Source organism: Herpailurus yagouaroundi, unplaced genomic scaffold (genome assembly GCF_014898765.1).
Source record: "Herpailurus yagouaroundi ecotype Mexico unplaced genomic scaffold, PumYag 250, whole genome shotgun sequence".
NCBI lineage: Eukaryota > Metazoa > Chordata > Mammalia > Carnivora > Felidae > Herpailurus > Herpailurus yagouaroundi.
The window spans coordinates 26,361,062-26,386,258 of record NW_024412467.1 but is presented as its reverse complement, the minus strand read 5'-3'; the positions used below and the strand labels follow the sequence as shown (position 1 = coordinate 26,386,258).

The following is a 25,197-nucleotide window of genomic DNA, read 5'->3' as shown; positions in this document are numbered from 1 at the left end:
TCCTTCCTTCCTTCCTTCCTTCCTTCCTTCCTTCCTTCCTTCCTTCCAGTGTGATCCTTTACATGTCACCCAGAAACGTCCTCCTTTTTCTTTTTTAACTTTGCAAGGAATCACAAATGGTTTTCCAACACCTGGTGATTTTTCTACCTAGAGAAAAACCCACAAACCAACCCAGCTTCTGGAGTCTGGTCTTTGATGAGGTTCTCTCAGTTGAGGTGTCTTTGCTGAAAGCTGGCTCTGCCTAGAAGCTAAGAGGGAAGGCAGGAGTGGAAGCTTGACGAGGAGCTCCAGGACAAGAGGCTAGGGTTATCTGCTGCTTTACAATTTGGCAGATCCCAAAGTGGATGTGAACTGACAGAGGACATGTCCTTGTTTGAAGGTGTCCACAAACTTCTAGAAATGTGGGAAATAAGCTCACACCTTATGTGTGTGCTGGTTATGTACATAGAGACATGCTTGAGGTCTCAGAGCCTTTGTTCTGCGTCTGCCAGTGAGAGTGGCCATGGTTCCCAGTGGAATTCAGATGTCTTCGAAATAAGCATGTACTTGGAAACATTCAGTGGTAATGGAGATTGAAGCCCATACTGCAGCCTTGAAACTTAATCTGGTCCTAATGATAATAATAATGATGGCAATGATGACATTTACTACATGTCAGCCAAACACTATTCTAAGCATATCATTTAGTATTTCCAGCAGCCCTTTGAGGTGGTACTCTAACCATTTTCCCACTTTAAAGGTGACAAAAGTGAGGCATAGAAAAACTTGCCCAAGGTCAACACCAATAAATGTTAGAGCCCACATTTAGTAAAGAAGGGAATAGGTAGGAACTGCCCCATTTTGGCCCTCAGCCCAGGTTGGAAATGTATCCACTTAAAAGTTGAACTCACTAACAGCTAATTTATAACTCTAGAAGTTATTGTGACATACAATAATTTGTAACTCTAGAATTCATTAAATTTCACAGTGGGAAGTAGAACTACAAAACAGATCAGAATCACTTACCCACCACTGAGCAGATTCTCAACTTGGAAGGCAAAAGTTGTTTGGGAAACGACTCAGAACATGGCTTGGGGATCAGGGTCAGAGCAGAGGGAATTGGGCCCTTTTAAAACAGAGACCTTCGCTCTCCCCTTCGCTCACTCATCCTGCATGGCCATGCTTTTGAGTCCACAAATCAGTGTAGCAGGTACTCTGAGTATTGGAAAGGCATTATCAAAGAAGTTCTTTCCTGCCAAATGTCTGTTTCTCTAGAGTGCTTGTGATAATGGTGTTATTTTCTAGTGCTTCTTCCAATATATTTTTGTTAATTTTTAAATAAAATCAAAGACAATTAGAGACAATTCTGCTTGACTTTGATGGACTAGCTTATTTCCCATGGCCACTCTGGCATTTTTCACATCTTAGGACTGGTTACCCCTGTTCATCTTCTGTATCAGTATAAGATCTAGAGCACTAATTCCCCTTCCTTAAGGAAGCATGTGGCTGCCACTTTACCTTTTGAAGACAGCATCTTTCAGGAATCCACATGTTCCCTTAGCAAGGTCTTACCAGTGATAGATGGGATCTTCTGCTGAGGGAATGTGTAACAGCAAAGGAGAAAGATCAGGTAGGTGTTTCTATTTCAGTGCTCCCACTATGTAAAAATGACATTTGCTTCTTCTGAAGTCCACATGAAGCCTCAGGGGGGTAAACAGAAGCAGGTAGCAAGAGTGGGCAAGAGTCCAGGGGTCAGGGGAGATGTTGAGAGAGAGAGAGGAAAAGAACACAGTTAGCTGTTTTACCAATGAAGGATTGACTGTTTTACTTATTAATGTAATTTATGTTGAATTTTGTGACTAGTGTTTTTTTTAAGTTTTCTTTTCCTGATTATAAAAGTAATGTAGGCTCATCAGTCAAAATAAAATAAAAACTTTAAAAATCCAAATATGATAGAAATATGTTAAATAGAGTGAAAACTTCCCCAAACTCTACATCCCAGGGTAACCATGGTCAGTGTATATTCTTCTAGATTTTTTTCCATGGGAATTCTAACTTGTAATCATCCAGTTGGCATTATTAATGCTATTGCATTAATAATGTTACATTTGTGATTGCAAGTGTCTGTGAGTTGTTTTCTGGCTTAGAAATGGCATTAAAATGGCATGCTACAGTGGGGAAGGGACATCATTGGCACCAAGTCATAGCTCACTCCCTGGAGGCCCTGCAAAGCTCCATATGTACAGGGCACACAGTCTTCTGGGGTTCTTATTCAGATGCATGTTCTGATCATGTAGTTAGGTAGTGGGCCTGGGAGTCTGCATTTCCAGCAGGTTCCCAGGTGATGCCATGCTGCTGCTTGACAGACTGTGGTTTGAGCAGCAAAGGACTAAGTTCCACTCTTTTGATTTTGTGCCCAAGGAGAGCTGGTGTGAAACTTCATATGCATGTGAGTGGGCTGATAACCCCATGGTCATGTCTTACAGCTGCATTCACAGCTTGTTACCACAGTGCCTATGGTTGTAAGTAGTCATCCAGAACCATCAATAATTTGTAGTCCTAAAGAGTAAGAGTTCCGATGTCATCATCCAAAAGTATTGGTTAGGCACTTTATGTACTCTCAAATAGTTAGAGCATGTGCTTATGGAATAAGGTAATCCCAGAGTGGTGTTATCAGTACAGACGGCACTATAATAAAACAGAAAGCACAAAACAAAAGGAACATTATTGTCTAAGAGTTGCTTCTCCTTTCTTTAGAGCCCAACAATCTGTTGTCTCATATGTGGTATCAAGTGGTTCTCTGTATTCAAAACAGCATACTTTTATTACCAAACTACATTTTTTGTTTATTTTAATTTGTGTTATAAAAGTATATTTATGAGGTAATGAAAATGTTTTAAAGTTAGATTGCAGAGGCACCTGGGTGGCTTAGTTGGTTAAGTGTCCGACTCTTGATTTGGCTCGGGTCATGACCTCACAGCTTATGAGTTTGAGCCCTGCATCAGGCTCTGTGTCGTCAGTGAGGAGCCTGCTTGGGATTCTCTCTCTCCCTCTTTGCCCCTCCCCTGCTCTTATTCACTTTCTCTCAAAACAAAGAAATAAACTTTAAAAAAATGTCTAAAAAAAGTTAGATTGCAGTGATGGTTCAAAAACTCTGAATATACTAAAAACCATTGAATCATATACTTTAAAAGGGTGAATTTGTAGCATGTAAATTATCTCAAGGAAAGCTATTTTTTTAAAAAAGGAAAAAGTATATTTAAACAAATATTTAAAATTCAAATTCTGGACAGAATCAGAATCCAGAAGATCCTGCCCTAGAGTGTCAGGAGGCTGCTTTGAAGCACTCCACCAGCTGCTCTGTATTGTCCCACCCTGTATTGTCCCACCTTGTCTGGGCTCTTCTGTGAGCACCCAAAGCTCTAGCTTGATCTTGCTTTACCACTGGCTAAAACATACATACTGGTGGTGATTGGAAAAATTGCATGTTGGTGAGAATGTGGAAGCTGACTGCCAGTGAGATCCTAAATGATTCTAGTTCCTATTTAATCCAAACTCACTGATGCCAAAACTTGCGATAGTTGGGGGCAAAGTGGGGGATGGTGTTTGGAATTGAATCCCCCTATGTTTGGTGTAGATGGCTGCTGTGTAAATCTGAATTTGAAACTGGAGATGGTTGATTGATGAAGAAAACCTTAAAACCAGCATTTTAGTATTACTTTTAAAGATTTCTTTTCTGACTTTATAAAGTGGTGCATGTTTATGAAAGTACAAAATGTTTATGAAAGTGTTTCAGTCTCTACATAATCATCAAGGCTTATGAAAACTGCAGATTCTTCAGCCTTGCCATAGACCTTGAACTAAATTGGAGCCCCGAACAAGCCCCCCAGATAGTTCATAGACATGTTAAGTTTTCAGAACCAGTTATGTTGAGTATACCAAAAAAACCCCAAAAAACAAAAAAATATAAAAAAATATTAAAACACAGTAATTCCATATTTTCAAGATTATCAGTATTAGAGCTAATTCCTTGTAGCAATTTTTCCATATATGTGTTTGTCTTTATCATGCTTTTATAAATTGAGCTCATATTCTACTTATTGTTTGGTACCTGCATTTACACTCTGCTTAACATTATATCCAAAGCATTTTCCCATATCATTAATATTTTCCAGAAACATGAAAAACATTTGGCTTTCAGTCTTTTTTAACTTTCTATCATTTTACCCTGTGTCATTTAAAAAAGCTTGTCCCAGGTCAGGACATGGGCATAGGGGGAGCTGTTTCTTGGTGGACCCGTTTTGTAGGTTAGCAGAAGGGTTCCAACTTGAGGATATTCATTCAGTCTTTCTTCTACAGCATTAGATAGGAGCATTAGAAGAGAATGTAATTTGGTGTTTCCCTAGTTTCATACGCAAATAATTTAATAACCAACTGGTAACTTATGGACAATTCTGTTTGAGATTTCCAGAAAATGTTCCATTTTTACTTTGACCCTGAAGTGAATTGTAGGTGTAAAACACAGTCTTATCTGCATTTAAACCCATCCCTGCCTTTAACATCAGGGTAAAGTCATCCCTAGCAGATTCCTATATGTTACATAGTGAGTGGCTCTTTTGTATTTGATTGTAACTTAGATTATTAATTATTAAGAGGTAATTTTTTAATATTAATACATATTAAACAACTTTATAGTTAATATTTCATATAAGACCAACCTGAGGGTCTACAATTTAACAAATGGCAACTATGAAATGACCTCATAGTTTCACTTCCCTTAAACAGCAACAATCATGATTACATGATTCTAAATATAAATATAAATCTACATAAATCTAAATATATTTCAAGTTTTAGGTGACCACTTTGTATCAAAAAAATCTGCCAATCACAAATAAGTTTAGTTATCTGCAAAATACATTAAAGCAATTCCTAAATTTTCTTAGATATAGATTATTCTAGATTGGGTATGGCCAATTATGAAGTTTCAAGAAAGAAATATGCAGGTCATATTGTATTTTTTCCTGGCTAAACTTTAGGATTAATTCATTTGCAGAGAAGAATAAAATGCTCCATGTTCTTTCTTCTATGACAGATGCCAGAGATGCAGAGCAATTGAGCAAGAACAAGGTGACACATATTCTGTCTGTCCACGATAGTGCCAGGCCTATGTTGGAGGTAAGGGAGAGCTACGTGCATTTATCTTTATTTGTGTTTCCTGGGAGTGCATAGGACATTAGTGAAGGCAACTACCTTCTCTCTGACTCCATGTGCCCTATTCATGTTGTGTACCTGTGGGCATATTAATTTTGTTTCCAGGCCATATTTGTGTCTATGCCCTGTCTGTGGCATGGCAGAAGAATGTATTCTTTTTCTGATTATACTCCTGCTACATTGCTAGCTTGGCTTTCTTCGCTAAATACCAAAGAATAAGTTGATGCCGCATTTACCTCTAGATGTTAAAGACATTTAAAACTCATTTGCATTCTTTAAAAAAAATTTTTTTTTAAATGTTTATTTATTTTTGAGAGAGAGAGCATGTGTGCGCAAGCAAGCGGGGGAGGGGCAGAGAGAGAGAGACATAGAATCTGAAGCAGGCTCCAGACTCTGAGCTGTCAGCACATAGCCTGAAGTGGGGCTCAAACTCATGAACCGTGAGATCATGACCTGAGCTGAAGTCAGACGCTCAACCGACTGAGCCACCCAGGCGCCCCTGTTTGCTATGTTTTCAATATTATCCTTAGCTTTAGAATCCAAAAAAATTCAGCCTGCTCATTTCCTGATTTTTTTTTTTTTCCCATTTGAGCTCAATTATCTACCATTTACATTTAAGGACAAAAGACAATGGAAGATAAATTGTCACTGGAGATTTTCCAGGGCTTCTGGTACAGGGACTATCAGTGTAGAAGCTCTTGTTATGGCTTAGGTTTTCGAGTAAACAGGGTGTGTCTGCCTGTACACTAATTCCAAAAGCACCTTCACATCTTCAATTTTACCCTAATGGATGGTTTGAGCTGTTGGCCAGGAGGAAAATCTACTTCTATTTTTTAGCCTTGACAGAGCCCAAGTTACCTTCTTTTTTTTTTTAGAAAATAATACATGTGTGGTTGTGACCCATAGGTGTTCTTCTATTTTAGGATGGGGTATTGGAAGGGGAGGGGTTACTTGTTCTGGAAGAAATAATCCTAGTTCAAGCTGTTTTCATTTAAATTCACATTATGTAAGAGCAGGTAACATACCTTTTATTTTAAATTTATTTTCCTTATCAATTAGAGCTGCCAGATTTCAGTTAGTGTAAAGACATGAGAACATGGTATAATAAGTAATTCTATTAAATGTTATAGTACCAGAGAACCATTGATGGTGAACAAACCTCTGTTCACTTCTCCAGATCTGTGAGTTCATACTTCCTTCTGTTGTTTCAGCTCTGGTTTTTTGTTAAGGTGCTATAATTTGTGTTGCAGCATGATTTTATTGAAAACAAAACAACAGCACATCATTTTTTGGAGATTAACAGTTCCTTTGAAAATAGCTACTCTGTTTCTTCATCTGTCAACAATAGTTTTATATTTAAAATATAGCCAAGCTATGGTCAAGATAATAAGTTAAACACAAACTGGTCACGATTGACTTCCTCTTAAATCACAAGATGAGGCTTGAGGTTTCCTTTATTTTAATAAATTACATAGATGTTCTTTCCACTCTCATCCTCCGGGCCTGCCTCACTACTTTATACTCCATATAATGGAACACATTGCCATGCGTGAACACGGCCCTTAAATCTGTTCACATTGTAACTTCTGTCCAGAACCAAGACCTGCACATTAGAAATAAAAAAGCTCTGGACCTTTTTTGTCCAATCTCCCCCACATTACATGTGGGAAACAAAGGGCTAGAAAGTAAAACAGGTTGGATTATAACCCAATATAAAGAGACACTCTTTGTGTAAAAACCTCAGAGCTGTGGGAAAACTGTGTTTCCCCATCAGTATTCTTTTTCATTCCCTTACCTCAGTCTATAAGGACTGGCTTGGGAAAAAAAAAAAAAAAGAAATTCTGTGCCTTTTCTTTAGAGGTGGCTTGTATTTAGCGACATCCTATTGTAGTCTTTGAATGCTGTTATTTACCTCAGCTTGATAATAAGTACTTTCCTGTGATTTAATATTCATTAAGAGTTAGACCATCATTTTATAGCATAATATACTTTAATGTTTCTCCTCTTATTTTGTTCAGTTTTAACTTCACAGGTAATTAATAAATACATTCCTATAAAAAAAATTAAAACAGTAGTCTCTCAGTACAAGTGGGAAGACTCAGTCACCAAAAGTTATTTCAACTCATGTGCTCACATTAAGTTACTGGGATACAGGAGATTCACTAGGGTCCCAGAAGTTGCAGAACTTTGTTTAGCTCTCTGCCTGGTGCATAAAGGGACTCTTGTGTCTTAAATTGTAAATTCAGTTCCAGAAGCCATGATCTTACCCAGCCTGAGATGAATCAGGGAAATTGTTTGGAGTTGGTAAATTGAGGGATGGATTTTATTCTTCAGCAGCTCTGTGTTATTCTAGCCTTAATCATTGGAGAGAAGTAGAGCAGGGATGAAAGTGAGAGGGCAGGTTGTGTGCAGAGCCAAGCAACTGCAATAAGTTGAACCCCAAACTGGTAAGAAGCCCTAATATAAGGTGAAGGGATAAGGCATAGGAGACGAGACAGCTGGGACCTCCTTCGTGATCTGAAATCTTCAAAGCCATGCATGTTTATTGAATGGCCCCTAACTTACTCTGGGCAACACTAGTCTGGAGCTGGTCTGGGAGTGGCAAGGTTGTTATTATTGAAAATCGGAAGGGTTTCAGTGCTACTAATTCCATGCAGGAGTTTCCAAGCCCTGCTGCCATGTAGCCACTACACTGTAAATACTTCTTTCATTCATTTCCAACAAATATTTGAATGGGTTTAAAAGCATTTGGTGCTTAGCATCAAGTATCAAAGGCTTTTATAATCTTACGTATGATCTTATTGTAATGGAAGCTAAGTGAAAGAGGGTAGTCATATTGTGCAATATGGTTTCTAGTACAGAGCTCATAGGTCAAGGGCTTTGTGAAGATTCTAAAAGGGTAGATTGTTGAGCAATAGCCCTGGGATGTGATACTTTGCAAAAAATAAAGAAGTTTAGGGAATTTAGCACACTATTGGCTCCTCTGGAAGATCCACATATTTATTAAAAGCTCTCAAGTTCTGCATTGAAGATACACACTTACCAATCTTTCTAAACAGGGAACCAGTGTGTGTGTGTGTGTGTGTGTGTGTGTGTGTGCGCGCGCGCACCTGCTTATGTAACACACTATCTAATAACATCCCATGGCACTATTTTCTGCTGTATAGAGTCATGGACATTTAGATTGAGGAGGACTCAGGAAAGGGGTCTGCTGGCCATTAGACTCCAGGGTGAGCTTTCTGGGTGAGCACTTGTTCAGAGGGATGCTTACACAGCTAGTAAGCTAAGGTGACTGTGATCAGGGAAAGGGTGCTAAACCCGATCTTATTACCAAATGGGGCTGCCTTAATATAGATTGTTGTGAGAACCTAATATTGGTAGGATGGAAGATTGCATAGTTTTAGTGCTTGTTACATCTTCCGTGGTCATAATGATTTGTAACCTGTTGTAACACCTGACCAGTGACCATTCTGGTGCATCTGCCATGAAAAGCCTCATGAATATGCTAAAGACATCTTTAGTTATGCATTTATTGATTTTACTTTAGGAAAGACTTTTAAGGAACTTGTGATTTGGTTGATTTCAGTTAAATTAGATGTGATTCTCTATTATTTAGGTACTTTTTAGAAGGGTTTCCCAATATAATGTTAAGGTGTTGTACTCTTTCTAACAATCCAAAGGCAGAAAAGAAATGAAAGAATAAAAGGTGCTGTTCTCAGGGTGGAGGGGCTGGGCCTCACCTCACCTCTGGTCATCTAGTAAAACCAGGTGGTCTTTGGTGCTTCTTCAGTGGATGAGACAAGGTTTATTTATCTTTTGAACCATGAGGCAATGTGGTCAGCCAAGATAAAGAGGTCCAAAGCCCCAATTTCTTTTTCTCCAGAAGAGTATCTGAGGAGTAGATTTTTCTGGGATGATGATTCTAAGAAACAGTAGAAACTTGGGGGCCTATATATTCACTTGAGTCAGCCCTAAATTAACATCTACAATTCTGAAGAGCTCTGACTCCATTTATATGCCTACTTTTTCCTGTGTTTGACATAGGAATCCCAGATGAACAGGGTCCCAGAGATCACTTACTTTGATTCTACATTGTGTAGACAAAGAAGCTAAAGTTCGGAGACATGAAGGGACTTGCCCACAATCCCATAGTTGGTCTGTGTAGCTTAATAGGAACCTGGATCTTCTTTTCCAAGCCAGAGATTTCCCCAGAGTGCCTTACTGCCTTGCTCCTCTCCTTGCAGGACTGATGCTTCTGAATCTGCAAGCAATATTAGTAGATATTGCCACATATGCTTTGGAAAGGGTTATACCATTTGTGCCTTTACTGGCAATGTATGAAAGTTCCTGTTTTCCAATACTGCCACCAGCACAGAGTTCTATTCTTCATTACTTTTAATTGGCAATTTTTTTTTGTTTTATTTGCTGTGAATGCTGTCCTCACACTGTTGAGTTTCTTTTCCAAACCGTTCTTGCCTTTGAAGGCAGGGAGTGATTGATTGATTGATTGACTGATTGATTCAACTCCTGCTACATGCCAGGCCCTGGGACAGATGCTGGAGATAACAGAAGGAATTAATCCCAGTATTTTCCCCAATGAAGCCCTTAGAGTGTAAACAAGATATATATTATGGGTATTTTATAAATACCAGTAATAATTAAGTCCAGTGGAGGAAAAGCTCTGGCTCAGGGTAGGCCCTTAGTACTAGGAATCAAGTAGGAACAGAGGCCAATGAAGATCAGAGAACAAGGTTTTTCCTCTGCCACATGAATCTGGAGACATTTGCAGTTGACCAGGCATTTGACTGGGTTTTTGAAGATGATAAGAATTTGAAAAATCTGGTCTGTTGCATTGCAGCCAGGAGGAAGCTGGTAGTCCCAAGACATGACTTTTGGTAGAGCTCTGATTCCATGACAGTCGTACCAATCTCTTTCAATCCTCCAAAAAGACTGAGAGCCCAGCAAGGTGGATGGCAGTGTTCTGGTTCCTTCATAGCATAATCAGACCTGGTGACTTGCTCACATCACCTGTTAGCAAGTGGCAGGGCCAGGGGGAAAATCATTGCCACATTCATTAATTTCAAACAGAAGTTAAGTCCAGACCTGTAATTTAAATATTGAAGGCGGAAAAACCCCTTTGTCTATTTCTACGTGTAGGACTTGGTTGGGGAGTTGATTGCTTTTTCTGGAGTGTTTCCTTATCAGTGAGCTGTGTCTTCAGTGTCTACTGATTGCTCTAGATTTGAGGGGTAGTGAAAACTCCTGTCACAAAGATGGTGTTTTTTTCATATCAGGAACCCCATATTGTTTGTAGGTGCTAAGGAAGTAATATTGAGCAATGAAAGATTTCTCCCTTCCCCTGAAAAAAGAAACAGAACTCTATCTTTCTAATGTAAAAATTTCAGAGGTTGTTTCATTTTTCATTCTGTGTACTTAACCAGAGCACCTGCAGGAAACAAAACTATTTTTTGCTATTAACAAAAATGCTTTAAAAAGTATTCTCATTCCTTTGCTGAACTAACCCTCCAAATAATTTTAATTTTTAAATGATTTATATTTTAGGATTAACTAGAAAAAAAACAGTGGTTTATATACATATAGTCAAACCAGGGTATTTTATGTATACCAGGTAGGTTTTTTGAGCTTGAGTTCAGCATGGATATGTATTCTTTCCATTTTAAGTTTTGGCTTTTATACTTTGAACCACTTAAGGGTTTTTTTTTTTTTTTTAAGAATAAGATGTTTTCATAAAAGACATTTATTCTTGGTGGTTCTGTTTTATATTTCCTTTAACACTAAAGACATTTTTTGAGGTGCCCATGCTCACAATTTCATTTTGTTAGTTTTGTTTATAGTTGGCCACATCTTCTGGTTCTGATACTTATTGTTATCTATATGTCTGTACTGCTGTCTTCATTACCCACTTACTTTGAGGAAACTCTCACCAAGGTGAGATATTCAGTCTACTTGGACAGTGGTGTTGGCAGACTGAGGGGCTCCTTGATGTACCTTGGTTGTCTGCTACATGTCTCTCTGGTGACCCTCCTCATTTCACTACCTCAAAAGTTAAGTTGGTTTCCCAAGTGTAAATCAAACCAGAAACAAGGTGTTAAGTGGCATTTAAAGTTTAAGAAACTTCTATATGCTCTTCTTTCTTCTACGCTATTGCCTGCTCAAGCCCTACCCTTCCTCACAGCTTGGCCCCAGCTCTCCTTCTGAGAAGGACACTCCCAGTTTCCTCCAACCTCAGGACTTCTTCCCTTTTTTCTGTAATATTTGTAGTTTATACTCTGAGCTGGGTTGTGAATTGTATACACTCTGTGACAGCCTCTGTAGTCTATCAAATGGCTATTTAATCTCTGTTTGATATCTAACTCTTTACTGTGTCCAGGCTCCTCAGCTGGCTTCAGGCCTACTGCAGACAAGTACTACACTGAGATTTCTTTGGTGTCTCCAGTACTCAACCTGGGTCTGGTACACAGGAGTCCCTATGCAGACACTTACTGATGAACTGAGAGCCACATGCATTTTCAACTCCATTCCAAAGTGGGAAATCAGGTCTTTGATCATTTGTAGTTCATTGAGAGGTGTGAAAGAAGAGCTGTGCCAAGAATGATTTATTAACCATGAGTTATAAGTGAAGCCAGAGGATCTGTTTAATGCAGTGTAGCCTCATTTATGTGGTTTGTTTGTTGTGTTCCTCACTTGTCAGTAAGTGATAGCAAAAGTAGATGTACTGTTTTATGGAGTTCTTATGGACTCTAGTTCAGAATTATCTTTTGCTAAGTTATTATAACCAAGAATTCCCTGTGATACTCCTATGATGTTCTGATTGATCTCTTAGGGATCCTTTAGCCACCTTTGGTTTGCATTAGAAGCTTTGTCCTACAAGGGGAAAGTACATTTTAAGACACAGACAGTGAGTGATCAATTAGAAGGTTTGCCATACCCAAGGCAGTATGCTTGAAGTACAGGCAGAGTTGGTTGAGGCATTGTCTCAGACTTCAAGGACTTAATAGCCAGATCATGAAAAGCTGAGAGAACATTCAAGCATAGGGGCTTGTGTTCTGGCTCATGAGGAAGATCCTCATTGCCCGTGGTCTTCCTTTGGCAGCCACATAAGCACACTTGCAGGGTGTCACCCCCAGCTCTGCCTTTCTACCTGGTATCCATGTTGGTCCTCAGTTTTCAGGACCCAAGGGCCCACCCTGCCCATGACCTTCAAGTCACAGGAGCTATAGGACACATTTCCCCTAGGAGGATAGGTAATTAATGAAAGCCACATGTTTTATCTTGTACTCACAGAGGTATGGGCAACGATGTTCACTGCAGCTCTGTTTGCAATGGCAAAAAATTGGAGCCAACCCACACATTCAGCAGAAGGATAGTAATCAATTATGATACAACCATGTTAAGAAATACTCTGCAGCAATTCAAAAAGAGAAAGGTTTATAGGTATACACAGGAAAAAGTTAATTGTTAAGCAAAATAAGCAAGTTGTAAAATAATATCTACAATATAATCCCATTTATATAAAATTAAATATCAATTATATATTTCTGTGTGTACATTTATATGCATGTAAATGTACAGGTAAGGGTTTGGAAGGACCGTGCCAGATTCTTCAGAATGGTAAGTGGTGTAGGATGGGAAAAGAGGGTAGGAAGGATGAATTTCACTTTTGTGTCTAGTTTTATTTTTTTCACAGTGGGAGTCTCTTCATAGTTTCTTTTTGAATGAAGAAAGGTAGGGAAGGGAGGCAGGCAGGTGGGTGGCCATACCCCTGGTCTCTGTAGTAGTGACAAGTGGATATTGAGGCTTGGCCAGAATGGGTTCTGTGGTAAAAGTGTTCCCTATGGATTCATGTGTGCATGTTGGACATCAGACACATTACATCCTTGTTGTCCATGATCAGGGGATATAAACCATTCATTTCAGTTATCTTAATCTTGAAAGGGAGAAGGTAGCCCGAGACAAACCTTTCAACTGTCTAGATTTTATTTTTGGTATCAATTAACTTCTATTTGATTGTTTCAGTTAAATGAATTTATGTCCTTTCTTAAGATTCACAAATCCCCTAGTGCAGCTTGAAGCATTGGGTGAGATTTCCTATGTAGATTGGCCAGTGTATCCAATGTGGATGATTTTAGTTAGTTTATTGGCCTTGCAGAACCTTCACACTATCAAATTGCTAATGAGGTCCTGGGCCTTTGAAAACAAATCATTGTTTGACCATGGTTTTCAGATTGACAGTTGTTTCCAGTGAACCCCCATTGTTTTCACCTCTCTAGGAAAGTCTTTGATGCCACCCAAGTATCAGTGGCACCTACCATACCAAAGGCTTGCAGCAGCTTTCATGTGTTGAGGTAAATTTGTTTGAAGCCAACCCCAGACTTAAATAGAAATGACTCAAATAGAAATGATTATGGTAGGTATCGAAAACTGTCTAGTAATCGCTCTTTCTTGAATCAAGCTGTATCTGAGTTCCGTGTGTGTGGGCAGTCAAGTGCGTAAGAAAGTTCCATCTGGCTGCTGACCCCTCTGTGACAAGCTCACTTGCAAATGGAGTTATAAAACCAGAATTCCAGCATGAATGGACTAAAAGGGGCTTGAAATCTTTATTTCTTCTAGAGAGGAAACGGAGCTTTTTTGTCCTTAAGTGAAACAGATCTATGTTAACCTTTCTTTTCTCTGGCTTTCTAGAGCACCCTGCATTTCAGATGTAAACCTTCTCTTTAGTACTCATATATATTGTCCAGCCTCTCCACATAACTGAAGACTTTTACAAAGCACTCTTCCTAAACTTTTCTCTAAATCAAGTCCCAGTTTTTTTGGTATTTCTTGCTGAGTGCCCTTTTTTGTCCTTCCTGTCCTGAATCCCCTGTGTGTTCAAGTACTGAGCACACTGTGTGTTGAGTGTTTCTGAAGTGGGCTTGCCTTGTTTGCATCCCTCCTTTTCTTCAATGGGGAATATATCCCATTGATCTGTCAATATCTCCAAACCAAGGTCTCAGGAGAAGTATGTAACTTGTGGTCTCCCCTGTGTGCTTCAGCTGGAGTGATAGTATGCATTGATACAACTACATAAATTGCCTATAAATGCTGAAGCACATGGTAGAAATTTTGTCTATTTATGCAAAATATTCAGACTCATGGGATGGGAAGTTTGGGGAAGACTTTGTAAAGAGGGGTGTTGAGGCAACCTTGTAGAACCAGTATGGTTTGGTTCAGTGGGGAGGTATGTCTCGACTAGGAGCAGCCCTTCGCAGCCCTTCCGGACTGGTCAGGAAGGGGGAAATAAGCCCTGGAGCCATAAGAGATGTGTGGAGATTGGCTGATTATAGAGTGGAGAGGGTGGTCAACATGGTGGGGTAAGGGTGGGGCCATACTCAGTTCTCCTTTTGGCTAAATTAGGAGTTATTCCCTCAGATTCAGCAGATGTTTACTTACCTTGTAACAAGGATTGGGGATAAAATACAAAGAAGTAAGATGGGGCCCAGCATTAAGAAGAGACAGGCACAGAAATCCTTGTAACAGTGCAAAGTTGTGAATGCATAACAGAGGTGAGGGACTCTGGGGAACTTGAGAAAATGGCTAACCCAGCCAGGTCAGCCATGATTTGCCAAGGAGTTGACAATTTGGTGTGGTCTCAAGAGATAACAAAAGTTTTTTAGGTACTGATGGTGAACACAGACAGGGTGGGGGAATGAGATTTCTCTAGGCATGCAGAGGCACCAGATGTGCAAAGGCAAGTCATGTTCTGTGACTTGTGAAAGGCTCATCAGGGCAGAGTGGCCAGGCTGCAGAGGCAGGCTCAGAGCAGATTGGAAAGTTTTTATTTGTCAAGTTGAGGAGTCTGAGCTTTATCTGTGAAGCAGAGACTCAGCAAAGATTTATGAACCAAGTCAGGTGACACATTCATGTTCCTTTTCCAGGGTATTGACTAGGGAATGGGATGAGTGAGGGTGATGGATATCAAGGAAACTTTAGGAAGCTCTTACAGTAATCCTGGTCAGAAAAGGTGATGGTTTGAACTGGGATACTGAGAGTGGATTTTTCTGTAGAAGTGGAAGAGTCATTTCCACAACGTGACACAGCAAGGTTAAAAATCAAAGGATGAGCAAAGATTTTTCAGTGTAAATGAACCAAAAGAAATGTGGCATAGCAATATTTTTATCAGACAAAATAGAATTGAAAGCAAAAGAATAAAATTGGATTAAGGAGGAACTATATAAATGAAAAAAAGGAACAATCTGTCAAGAAATTTTAACAGCCATGAACTTGTAGGTACTTCATAAAATGGCTTCAAAATACAGAAAGCCATTTCTAAGAATTGTTTATAAATAGATATGGGGAGTGAAGCAAGGGAGAAGCTAGGGATGTCTGAGGCCACAGCATGATGGGCTAAAAGACAGATGTACCACCAATGGATGGATGTGAGCATTCGGGGAGGCAGAGCTGGAATTGAAGAAGCAGCAAGATAAGTTCTGGGTGAAATGTTCATGTGATATTCCCAAATGACTAGAAATATATGTCCAGGGCTCAGGAGAGAGATCTAGGCTGGAGATGAAGGTTTAGCATCATCATTGTAGACTTGTAGCTAAGCCATTGAGATGGAATAAAACCATGCAAGAAAATGCTTCAACAGGATGAATAGGAGGCTAGAGAATGAACAGAATCCTGGGAGCATGGAAGCGTCTGACTTTTATGTGGTGTTAATAACATTGAGAGCATATAAACACATGCTCCCATCAGTCACGTGTCAGGTGAGGTAGATGAATCTTGATTATTATTCCTAAATTCACACCCCTTGATGGGTGCTAGTTAGTCTCAACTTTTTTGAGTACAGTCCTTGAGGTACTCTTTAGGGGCACCCCAGAGCACAGAGGGGTTAGAGAGAAAAGAGCTCTGGTGCAGATATAATGCAGTTCTGCAGTTCTTTGGCCATCAACCCTTAACAAGAAATTCTTGTGCATGGTTGTGCTAGATGCTAGCACTAGAAGGCAGAACAAGTGACATAGGAGCAAACTCTGGAAAGCTTTTAATAGGGCCCAATTTTACTAAGGAGTTTAAAAGGGAAGAGCAGCTTAATTTGGAAGATACAACCAAAGTAAGTATCCTCATAAGGAAATATGTTTTTGGTTCCAGGTTAGGACAGCACAGCATGTAGCTGGCAGACCTTCAGGAAATCTGAGCATCGTAGTGGTAATGGCAGAGGATGTCTAGCCCAAGAGAATTGGACAAATTGCAGGCTCCTTGGGTGAGGGGCCTTTGAGTCTGTAGTCAGAAATTGGAATGAGGAGTTAAAGGTTATATTGGTTGGTTGGTTGGTTGGTTGGTTGGTTGATTAAGACCCAAATCAGGGTATAATGGCTCTGTAGGCACTATTGTTTTCAGCCATAAGATAAAAAATATTTAAATGTAGTCTGGTTTACTGAAGACTGGTTTAAGCAAATTTGCCATTTTTAGGTGCTCCTAGTAATTCATTGCTGGTAGGCACTGCAGGTGGACCTTGTGCCTGCCACAGCTGCAAGGGAAGTGATCCAAACTGACTTTAAAAGCCCAAAAGTAAACCAATGGCACCTAGCTAAGAGTCATCATCTCAGTTCAGGCTAAGTGGACAGGTCATGCCCATACTACTCTTTGAAATGTTTCCCCCTCTCTGTGGTCTGACTCCTGAGATGTTTTACAGACCTTTATGTGTATGCTGGGGCAGAGAATTGTGTCAAACCCTGGGTTTGAATTGAGAAATTATTTCTCCTTTCAGTTATCACCACAACTAGTACAGATGTTGAGTTTCAACATGCATTACTTAGAAGCATCTTCAGCTAGCTCTTACCTGCTTTTCTAATGGGAAAGCAAATGAAATACATGGTGAAAGTTTGAGCTAGTCAAGCCATACCTGCTTATAGCACTGGTGAGGGAAAAGTAGTAGATGCATCCAAGATCTGAATTAGAGCCTTCTTCTCTTGAGGGCCAATATGGACATACTTATTTGCTTCTCAGATTTTTCCCAACTAAAAGGAAATGATCCATAAGATTCCTTTGGTGAGAACCATAGCCAGCTTCCAGAGAATGGAGAGGACATGGGAAAGCTGCCATCAGGCTATGCCTTTACCCTTTAAATGGCTGCAAAGAGACAGCTTTTCTGATATTGTGTGAGCATGGGGTAAGGCATCACAGACAAACAGAGCTGATCCCAGACCTCAAATTGAACCATGGAAACTATTCTTAAGCAGAGTAGTTTAGAAATCATCTCAGAATTTACAGATTTAAAGCAGTTGGGGCTTCGAAATGGTGGAACTGGTCCAACTTGACTTTACCTATTTAGTGAAATACCTTGTCAAGGAGACCATCCCCACAGCTACCCAAGCAGAAGGTAATTTCAAAGCTACTATAAATGATTAATTTAAGCTGCATTATAGAATGCTCTGATACTATGCCCTAAAGAACAAAAATTATCAGGGCATCTGATCGGGGCATCAGTCGGTTAAGTGTCTGACTCTTGATTTCAGCTCAGGTCATGATCTCACAGTAATGAGATGGAGTCCCACATCTCTCCCTCTCTCTGCTCCAGCCCCGCTCATGCATGCATGCACACACATGTTCATTCTCTCCCTCTCTCTCTCTCTCTCTCCCAAAATAAATGAATAAACTTCTTTTAAAAAATAACAAAAATTATGTCATAGCTAACAAAGAATAACATTTCTAAGTATTTGTTTTTTTTAAATGTTCCTTTACACTGAGGCTAGCCAGCTTTTCCAATGGAAACCTCTCTTGCTGTTGCTTCTGTATGTGTGGTGGCATTGTGGTTGAATAGTCCCAAACAGTAATCCTGAGGTCCTGCTGACCCCAATGAAGGAGGGACCTTTAACCTCCTTGGTGGCCAGTGCTTGATCTCTCCTTGTGAGTCCTATATGGGCTCTAACAAAAGTGGCCTGGGACTTCCTTCTGTGCCTAGTGCAAGAGGATGCAGCTGTCAAAATAAAAATAGCCCATCAGATTGCTTTCAATGGCAGCAGTGGGGGAGGGAAGATTTGGTAAAATGCTGCCCTTTCAAAGGAAGGCCATGGAACATTGACCAGCCAATCCTTAAAACAGAGCAAGGAAAATGCACTCCCCCATTATGTTTGGGTAATAGGACACCCCTTATCTGTTGTACATGAATGTTCCATGAAACAGAAATTTAATGCAGTCTCTAATCCACATTTACCTTCATTGTAGAGGGATACTCTTCTTTATATTCAGGAGAAATGGGACAGGTTCTGTTCTCTGCCCTATTCCTCTCTACCCTTCCAGCCCATAGCTCTTTCTCACTGTTCTGAGTTCCATGGCCCTTCTTGTGTGGCTCGTGCACTGGCCTTTACCACCTGTAGCCTTTGCATGTCATAAACATTACCCCTACCCAGGTACGACTGGACAGCTCATAGGGTCAGTTTTGTTTCTTTTTTTTTTTAATTTTTTTCAACGTTTTTTATTTATTTTTGGGACAGAGAGAGACAGAGCATGAACGGGGGAGGGGCAGAGAGAGAGGGAGACACAGAATCGGAAACAGGCTCCAGGCTCTGAGCCATCAGCCCAGAGCCCGACGCGGGGCTTGAACTCACGGACCGCGAGATCGTGACCTGGCTGAAGTCGGACGCTTAACCGACTGCGCCACCCAGGCGCCCCTGGTCAGTTTTGTTTCAAGAATGAAACCTGCTTGTTTTCATTCTTGAAACAAACCACTTCGAGGTCTGATCCCACATAGAGGAGGTGATGTTAGGCCCAAGAGACTGAGTGCTCTTTAGAAAAAGCTTCTTAGCTTTTTCAAAGCTGCAGATTGTATCCAAGACTGAAGACAAGTGGCAATCTACAAAGTCAGTAACTCAGTCTTCAGTGAATTTATTATTCTATCATAAGTGAGAGAGTCTGAGAACTCATTTGTTTAGTAATCTCCAAAATAGGACACAAATAATGTTTGAAACAACGCTATGTTCCTCCCTGAGTAGAGAGATGTATTTAAGAAGGGAAACAGTCACCTTCTTGCTGAAAAGGTGAGGATGACTCAGGCAGGTGTGCTCATCTAGGCCTAGTAGACAAACAAGAGTGAATGTGGCTCTTCCCACTGGTTCTAGTGAGCTGTCTGCTAACAGCATTCTGAAGCCTGGTCTGTGTGACACTGAATTTGCTGGCAACCTGAGGCTGCAATCAAGATAGAGATGACTGACAACAAACTTGCCTTTTCCAGTTATTGAGCACCTACTAGCAGCACTTAGTGTGCTTCACATATTGCATCTAATTTCTTTGTTAAAAATGTCCTATATTAGAGGAAGATTCCTCTGTCCCCCTCTTTTTCAGAGAAAGAAGAGAACTGAGCACAACTAATGATTTAGAATATTGCAATTCTAAGAAGGTGCTGTGCTGTATCAGGAGCACCTGGGTGGCTCAGTTGGTTAAGCATCCATCTTCAGCTCAGGTCATGATCTCGCAGTTCATGAATTCAAGCTTGCATTGGGCTCTCTGCTGTCAGTGCAAGCCTGCTTTGGATCCTCTGCCTCCCTCTCTCTGTCCCTGCCACGTTCACTCCCCACCTCTCAAAATTAAATAAACGTTTTTTTTTTTTTTAAAGAAGGTGCTATTCTGTATCGGATATCATTTAAATATAGAAGAAAAATTTGACATGCAAGATGAACTTGAAACCATGAAAATGACTGTGAAATGTCATTGACTAGACCAGGGCTCGGCACACATTTTTATCAAGGGCCAGATAGTAAATATTTTGAGCTCTGTGGGCCCTAAGTTTCCTGTTACAGTACAGTACTGTCTCCTGTACCATGAAAGGAGCTATTGACAATGTATAGATGAACAGGCATGACTGTGTCCCAATAAACACAGGCCTGTTTGCAAATCCTGCCAGCATCATCCAGGAGCCTGTGTTGGGTCTAAAGCCTGGGGCCATTTATTCCCCAATTTAATGCAGTCCTGAAGATATCTGAGCATTTTGCCTGCCCTCACCTTAGTTATTATTTCCCATTGTTAGTGATACTGTTCACAAGATTCTGCTGAGACCATTTAGAGCATGTAGTAAACTAAATATGGAGACCTAGACCTTAAAGACCATTTGTGCCTGGCCTGTCTGCACTGGGTCATGACTTTGGAGCCAACTGCAAGTGCCTCTGGCCAGCCTAGGGCAGTGCTCAAGGACATATATGGGCCATTCTAGTAATTTTTTAAATATAATTTATTGTCAAATTGGCTTACATACAACACCCAGTACTCATCCCAACAAGTGCCCTCCTCAATGCCCATCACCCACTTTCCCCTCTCCCCCACCACCCATCAACCCTCAGTTTGTTCTCTGTATTTAAGAGTCTGTTATGGTTTGCTTCCCTCCCTCTCTGTTTGTAACTAATTTTTTTCCCCTTCCCTTCCCCATGGTCTTCTGTTAAGTTTCTCAAGATCCACATATGAGTGAAAACATATGATATCTGTCTTTCTCTGACTGACTTATTTTAGAATTAAAATTGTAAAAATGGATCTTCTTTCCCATGCATTTCTTCCTTCACTTAGCAACCATTATTGATGGTCTTTGAAGAGAAGGGTACTGGGATACCGAAAGAAAGATGACTAAGATAGGATTAGGCATTTAAAAAGAATTTAGGGTCTATTGGGAGAGACCATTCATAAGACAGTTATGGTCCTCTATTCTGTGGTCTTGATGCCTGTGTGCCAGCCATGTTGTGTGTTGTCAGGGCACTTGGAACAGGGAGGTGGAGTCAGCCTGAGGTGGAGGGAGATGATGTCAGGGAAGGTTCTGGGCATGCGGCTGGTAGGTTACATGAGGGGAGGTTCCACTAAGGAAGTACCCCTGGGAGGAGTCCTGAAAGAGAAAGGTATTCCAGATATGAAAAAAAAAAAAAATACTGGAGAGAAGAAGGAAGCCTGGGGAGAAGTGGGCAGGAAAGTACAGAACATTTGGAGAGACTCTCAAGCAGCCCAGATACCTGGAGTTTGGTGAGCTGGGGGAGGTGAGCTTAGGAGGTAAGTTGTAGAGAAGTACTGAAGGATTTTGTGGATCTTCTTTACTTTGCAGATATAGTAAGGAGCCACTGAATGTGTTTTAGCAGCTGAGGTATATGATCGGATAAAAATTTATCTTTGTGTCTTTTACAAGTGGTATTAGAGAATGCTCCTAAAATATCTACTGATGATTTCTCCTGATTTACAAGCATCCATTTTCAGTCATGGTAATTTTTTGATATGGTCATTTATCATTAACATTCGTTAAGTAATACTGCAGAATTACTTGGTTTGGAGAGTTTTCATGAGTCACACTGGGTACATCAGCAGTGCTCAGACACAACTGAAATCACAGAAAATGGCTTTCAGTGGTGGGTTAGAGCTGGCATGAATCTCCCTCACTACCTTCCCATAACCCACCCATGTTGGCTCACTATGTGTGATGTGCTGACTATGCCCACTTTAGCCTTCATTGAAATAGCTCGAGCAAAAATAAGCATTTGGGTCCTCATCGGTTGATCTGACGAGTCAGATGTATGTCGTTTTTTGACTAACCTGAAAGAAGCCAACAGGTGTTGGAGGTTTCTCATTTGCATTTTTTCTCACAAAATCAAACCAAGGGCTAAATCTTGTTTCTCCACTCTGACCTTCCCACCCCTCCCCACCCCATCAAGTACCACAGAGTTCTTGGAAGTTGTTATTTGTAGTAGTGTTTCCTAAATTTAGCTGGTGCAGGAAGAATCAGTGGCAAATGGGTGCCTGAAGAAAATGCACCTTCAGTTTAGAATCTAGACTCAAAACATTTATTATATAGCACAACAAAAGGATTGCATTTATTTTCTGTGGTGATTTTCTACAGTAATTCCTATGAGATTTTGGTTATGGTACAAACAAAAAGAGAGATGGCTGAGAATCTCATCCCCGGACCTTATCTGTTCATGTTTTTTTTATGCCGACTTCCAGTTCTTAGTCCACAGACATACATGAGTTTTTCCATATGTAATCTTTCTGTGGATATAATTTTGTATTCTACTTTTTGCCCTTAAAATGCTATTGGCCATGTGAAAATTATTAAATTGAGGAGAAATAATATTCAAAATGTGTGTGCCAGCTACTGGGTTTGGCATCCACATACACAAACTAGATGAAAATCTTCATATGCTTTCTCTCGAGTGAGACACTCTGTGAAGAGGTGGCTTTATAAAGGAGAATAAGGTTGTCAAACCTGTGTGCATCTGAAAACAATTTCAAGTCAGCAATTGCCATCTCTTGGGTCTGTGACCTTCCTAGTGTGGCTAGACTAATTTTTTCAGAGTTTACTTTAGGTTTATATGAAAGTGCAGAAGCAGTCAAATTCATAGAGATGGAAAGAGAGTGGAAAGGACTGGGGGAAGGGTTAATGGGGAGTTAGTGTTTAATAGACATAGAGTTTCCATTTGGGAAGATAAAAAGTTCTAGAGATGGATGGTGGTGATGAGAATGTGAATATACATGATGCCACTGAACCATTTAAAATGGTTAAAATGGTAAATTTTATGTATATTTTATTACAATAAAAAAAAGCAGAATGTGACTTTCTCGAGTGGGAGAGACCTTTGTTTTTCACAGTGGTGTACAAACTGTGCTCTTCTGATCAGGTGTGGTACAATCTAAACTTAAATCTTTTAAAATTTTGTTTCTTTATTGGAGTCAGATTTTTTGATAATTGGGTGAAATTAGGTCTTAATAGGGCCCCCAACTTATTTTGCTCAATTCAGTCATGGGTGTTAGATGATCAGTGTTAATAGAGTTCTGTGTGTAAGAATTACAGAGACCGATATCAGTGTGCCACCCTGATATCTTGTAAATGTGATTGTCAAAGAAAAAACTGTCATCTCCTTCAGAGGACAACTCCATATTGCTACTAGTATTTGGATGGGATAAGATAAGAAACCAGGGTTTCTAATAAGGTCATTTTTATTAGCAGCTAAAATAACTTTTCCATCACATGGATTTCCTGATTCTGGCCCCTTAGTGAACTTCATTTCCTATTATGTTTCCTCTTAGTTTGTGAATAAGTCCTTACAGAAAATAGTTATATTCTATAACTGGTTTTTATTAGTTTTCCTGGGAAAGAGAGAACAGATTCTGAAGGGCTTGATCTTTCTTTAGAAAAGTAGAATGTCAGCTAGGTTCTTCAAAAGCCTCATATGTTTCAGAAACAAAAGAACAGTGAATTTTAGAAATTGTACTTGAAACAAGCGAGAGTTTGATCTCTTACTAGTCCTGAAATCAGAATCTTGGCCCTGCTTTCCAAGTACTTGTCTATGTATCGTTTTAAGTGTAATCTTTAGTTTCAGCCCCAAAGAAAGGCAAAAACCTTACTTTTGGTGGTTACTATGCTTGTTGAAACAGAAAACAGAAAAATATTAGAACTTTTGAGAATATGGACTTAGAAAGCTTTAAACTTTGCTCAAAAAGAATATTCTGGAATACTTTCTAAACTTTCTTTTCAGTCAATTGATGTCTACGGTGTCTTTCAAAACCTAACACAAAAGCTTTACCCAAAAAGCTTTCTTTGGATGATCCCATTGAAATGTAACCTCTTTCCTGTATTTTCCTAATGTTTTTTTCCATACTATGTAATATTAATTGATGTGTTGCTTGTTATGAATATTCAATATGTATGTGGTCAGTGTAAATATGAGGATTTTTCTTAATTCTTTGCATTCTTCCTCCCTCTAGTCCCCATCTTATCAGTATTAATAGCGTTCGCAGGATGTGTTAAGCCATTCAAAATGCCATGTAGTCAAAAGAAATTATCTGCTCTTTCTTTGTACCTCCTAGAAATCATGACAGTCTTAAAGCATATACTGAGCCCCTTTCCCTTAACTGAACTGTTTTTGTATTCTTGAGCCAGGTACCTAACTTGAAAATCTGCAACTTGATGCTTAGTAACTTCATAAAAGTTTAATGGTAATTGGCTTTCCACCAAACACTTTTTTAAAACATTATGAAAAATACTGAATTTTTATTTATTTAATAATTTTATTTCAAAGATAATAAACTTTAGTTTTATTTATTTTTTTTTTAGCTTTAGAGGTAATATGTAGGAGTAGGAGTAAATATCACACAGTAAGTGCTATACTAATGAAAACATTACTGTTATTTTTTTTATTCCTTTATAGTTAACATACAGTGTCATATTAGTTTTAGGTATATAATATAGTGATTCAAGAATTCTATACACATTACTCAGTACTTATTATAAATGTACTTTTAATCCACTTCTCCTATTTTACCCATCCTCCCACCCACGTCCCCTCTGTGTTATTTTTATTACTTATGAATTTTTCAGATTGTTCTAGAATTTTGTTCTAGAATAAGATTTTTATTACTTTGTTTTGTTTGCTATGCTTTCCATAATTTATCTAAACACATCATGCCCCTTTTCTCTGTCTGACCTCAACATTAGAGAATGGTCTTTCGTGGGGGTTCTATTAATACTAGGATAATTTTAAGTCTATCCAGCCTTCTTGTAGCACTGAGTTCCTTAATGGTGTCAGCACTCTTGCTGCTTTCTGAATTAGTAATTAACTGCCATGAATTGTACACATGTGCAGGCATCTGAAGGCTTTTTTCAGGTACTTCATGTTCTGCAGTCTGTGGCCTCTAAGAGAGACACTTTTCGTGCTTTGTTAATGACTAAGCCAAGATAAATAGATGTTCTTGGGTGGTGAGCAGCTGAACCTTTTTGACAGTTTTGACTCCTTTCTTTATAGTATTTGCATAGTTTGTTCACTGTGTGGACAGGCAGGAGACTGATGTCTGGAGCTTGTGCAGGGAGCATGCCCTTCCATGGCATAGCTAAAAGTTCAGCTCCCTTGTTTTAGTGGTCACCAGGTTAAGGCACGGTCACTTTACAATATTTTTCTCACTTGTAGTATTATTATAGTATGATCTTCATGTTAATTGATTTTCACCTTGTTCAACAGATATTTAGTGAGTGTTTACTATGTGCCA

At 39.6% G+C, this 25,197-nt stretch overlaps 1 protein-coding gene across 5 annotated transcripts in view; it reads left to right on the top strand.

Annotated features, from left to right (window-relative positions):
* DUSP22 (dual specificity phosphatase 22) overlaps nt 1-25,197 on the top strand; it is a 71,999-nt gene that overhangs the window by 17,902 nt on the left and 28,900 nt on the right. For all 5 annotated transcript variants that reach the window (XM_040460633.1, XM_040460634.1, XM_040460636.1 and 2 more), the window contains one exon: nt 5,075-5,157. In XM_040460633.1, coding sequence (XP_040316567.1) covers nt 5,075-5,157 — 83 coding nt within the window. The remainder of the gene's footprint in view (nt 1-5,074; nt 5,158-25,197) is intronic.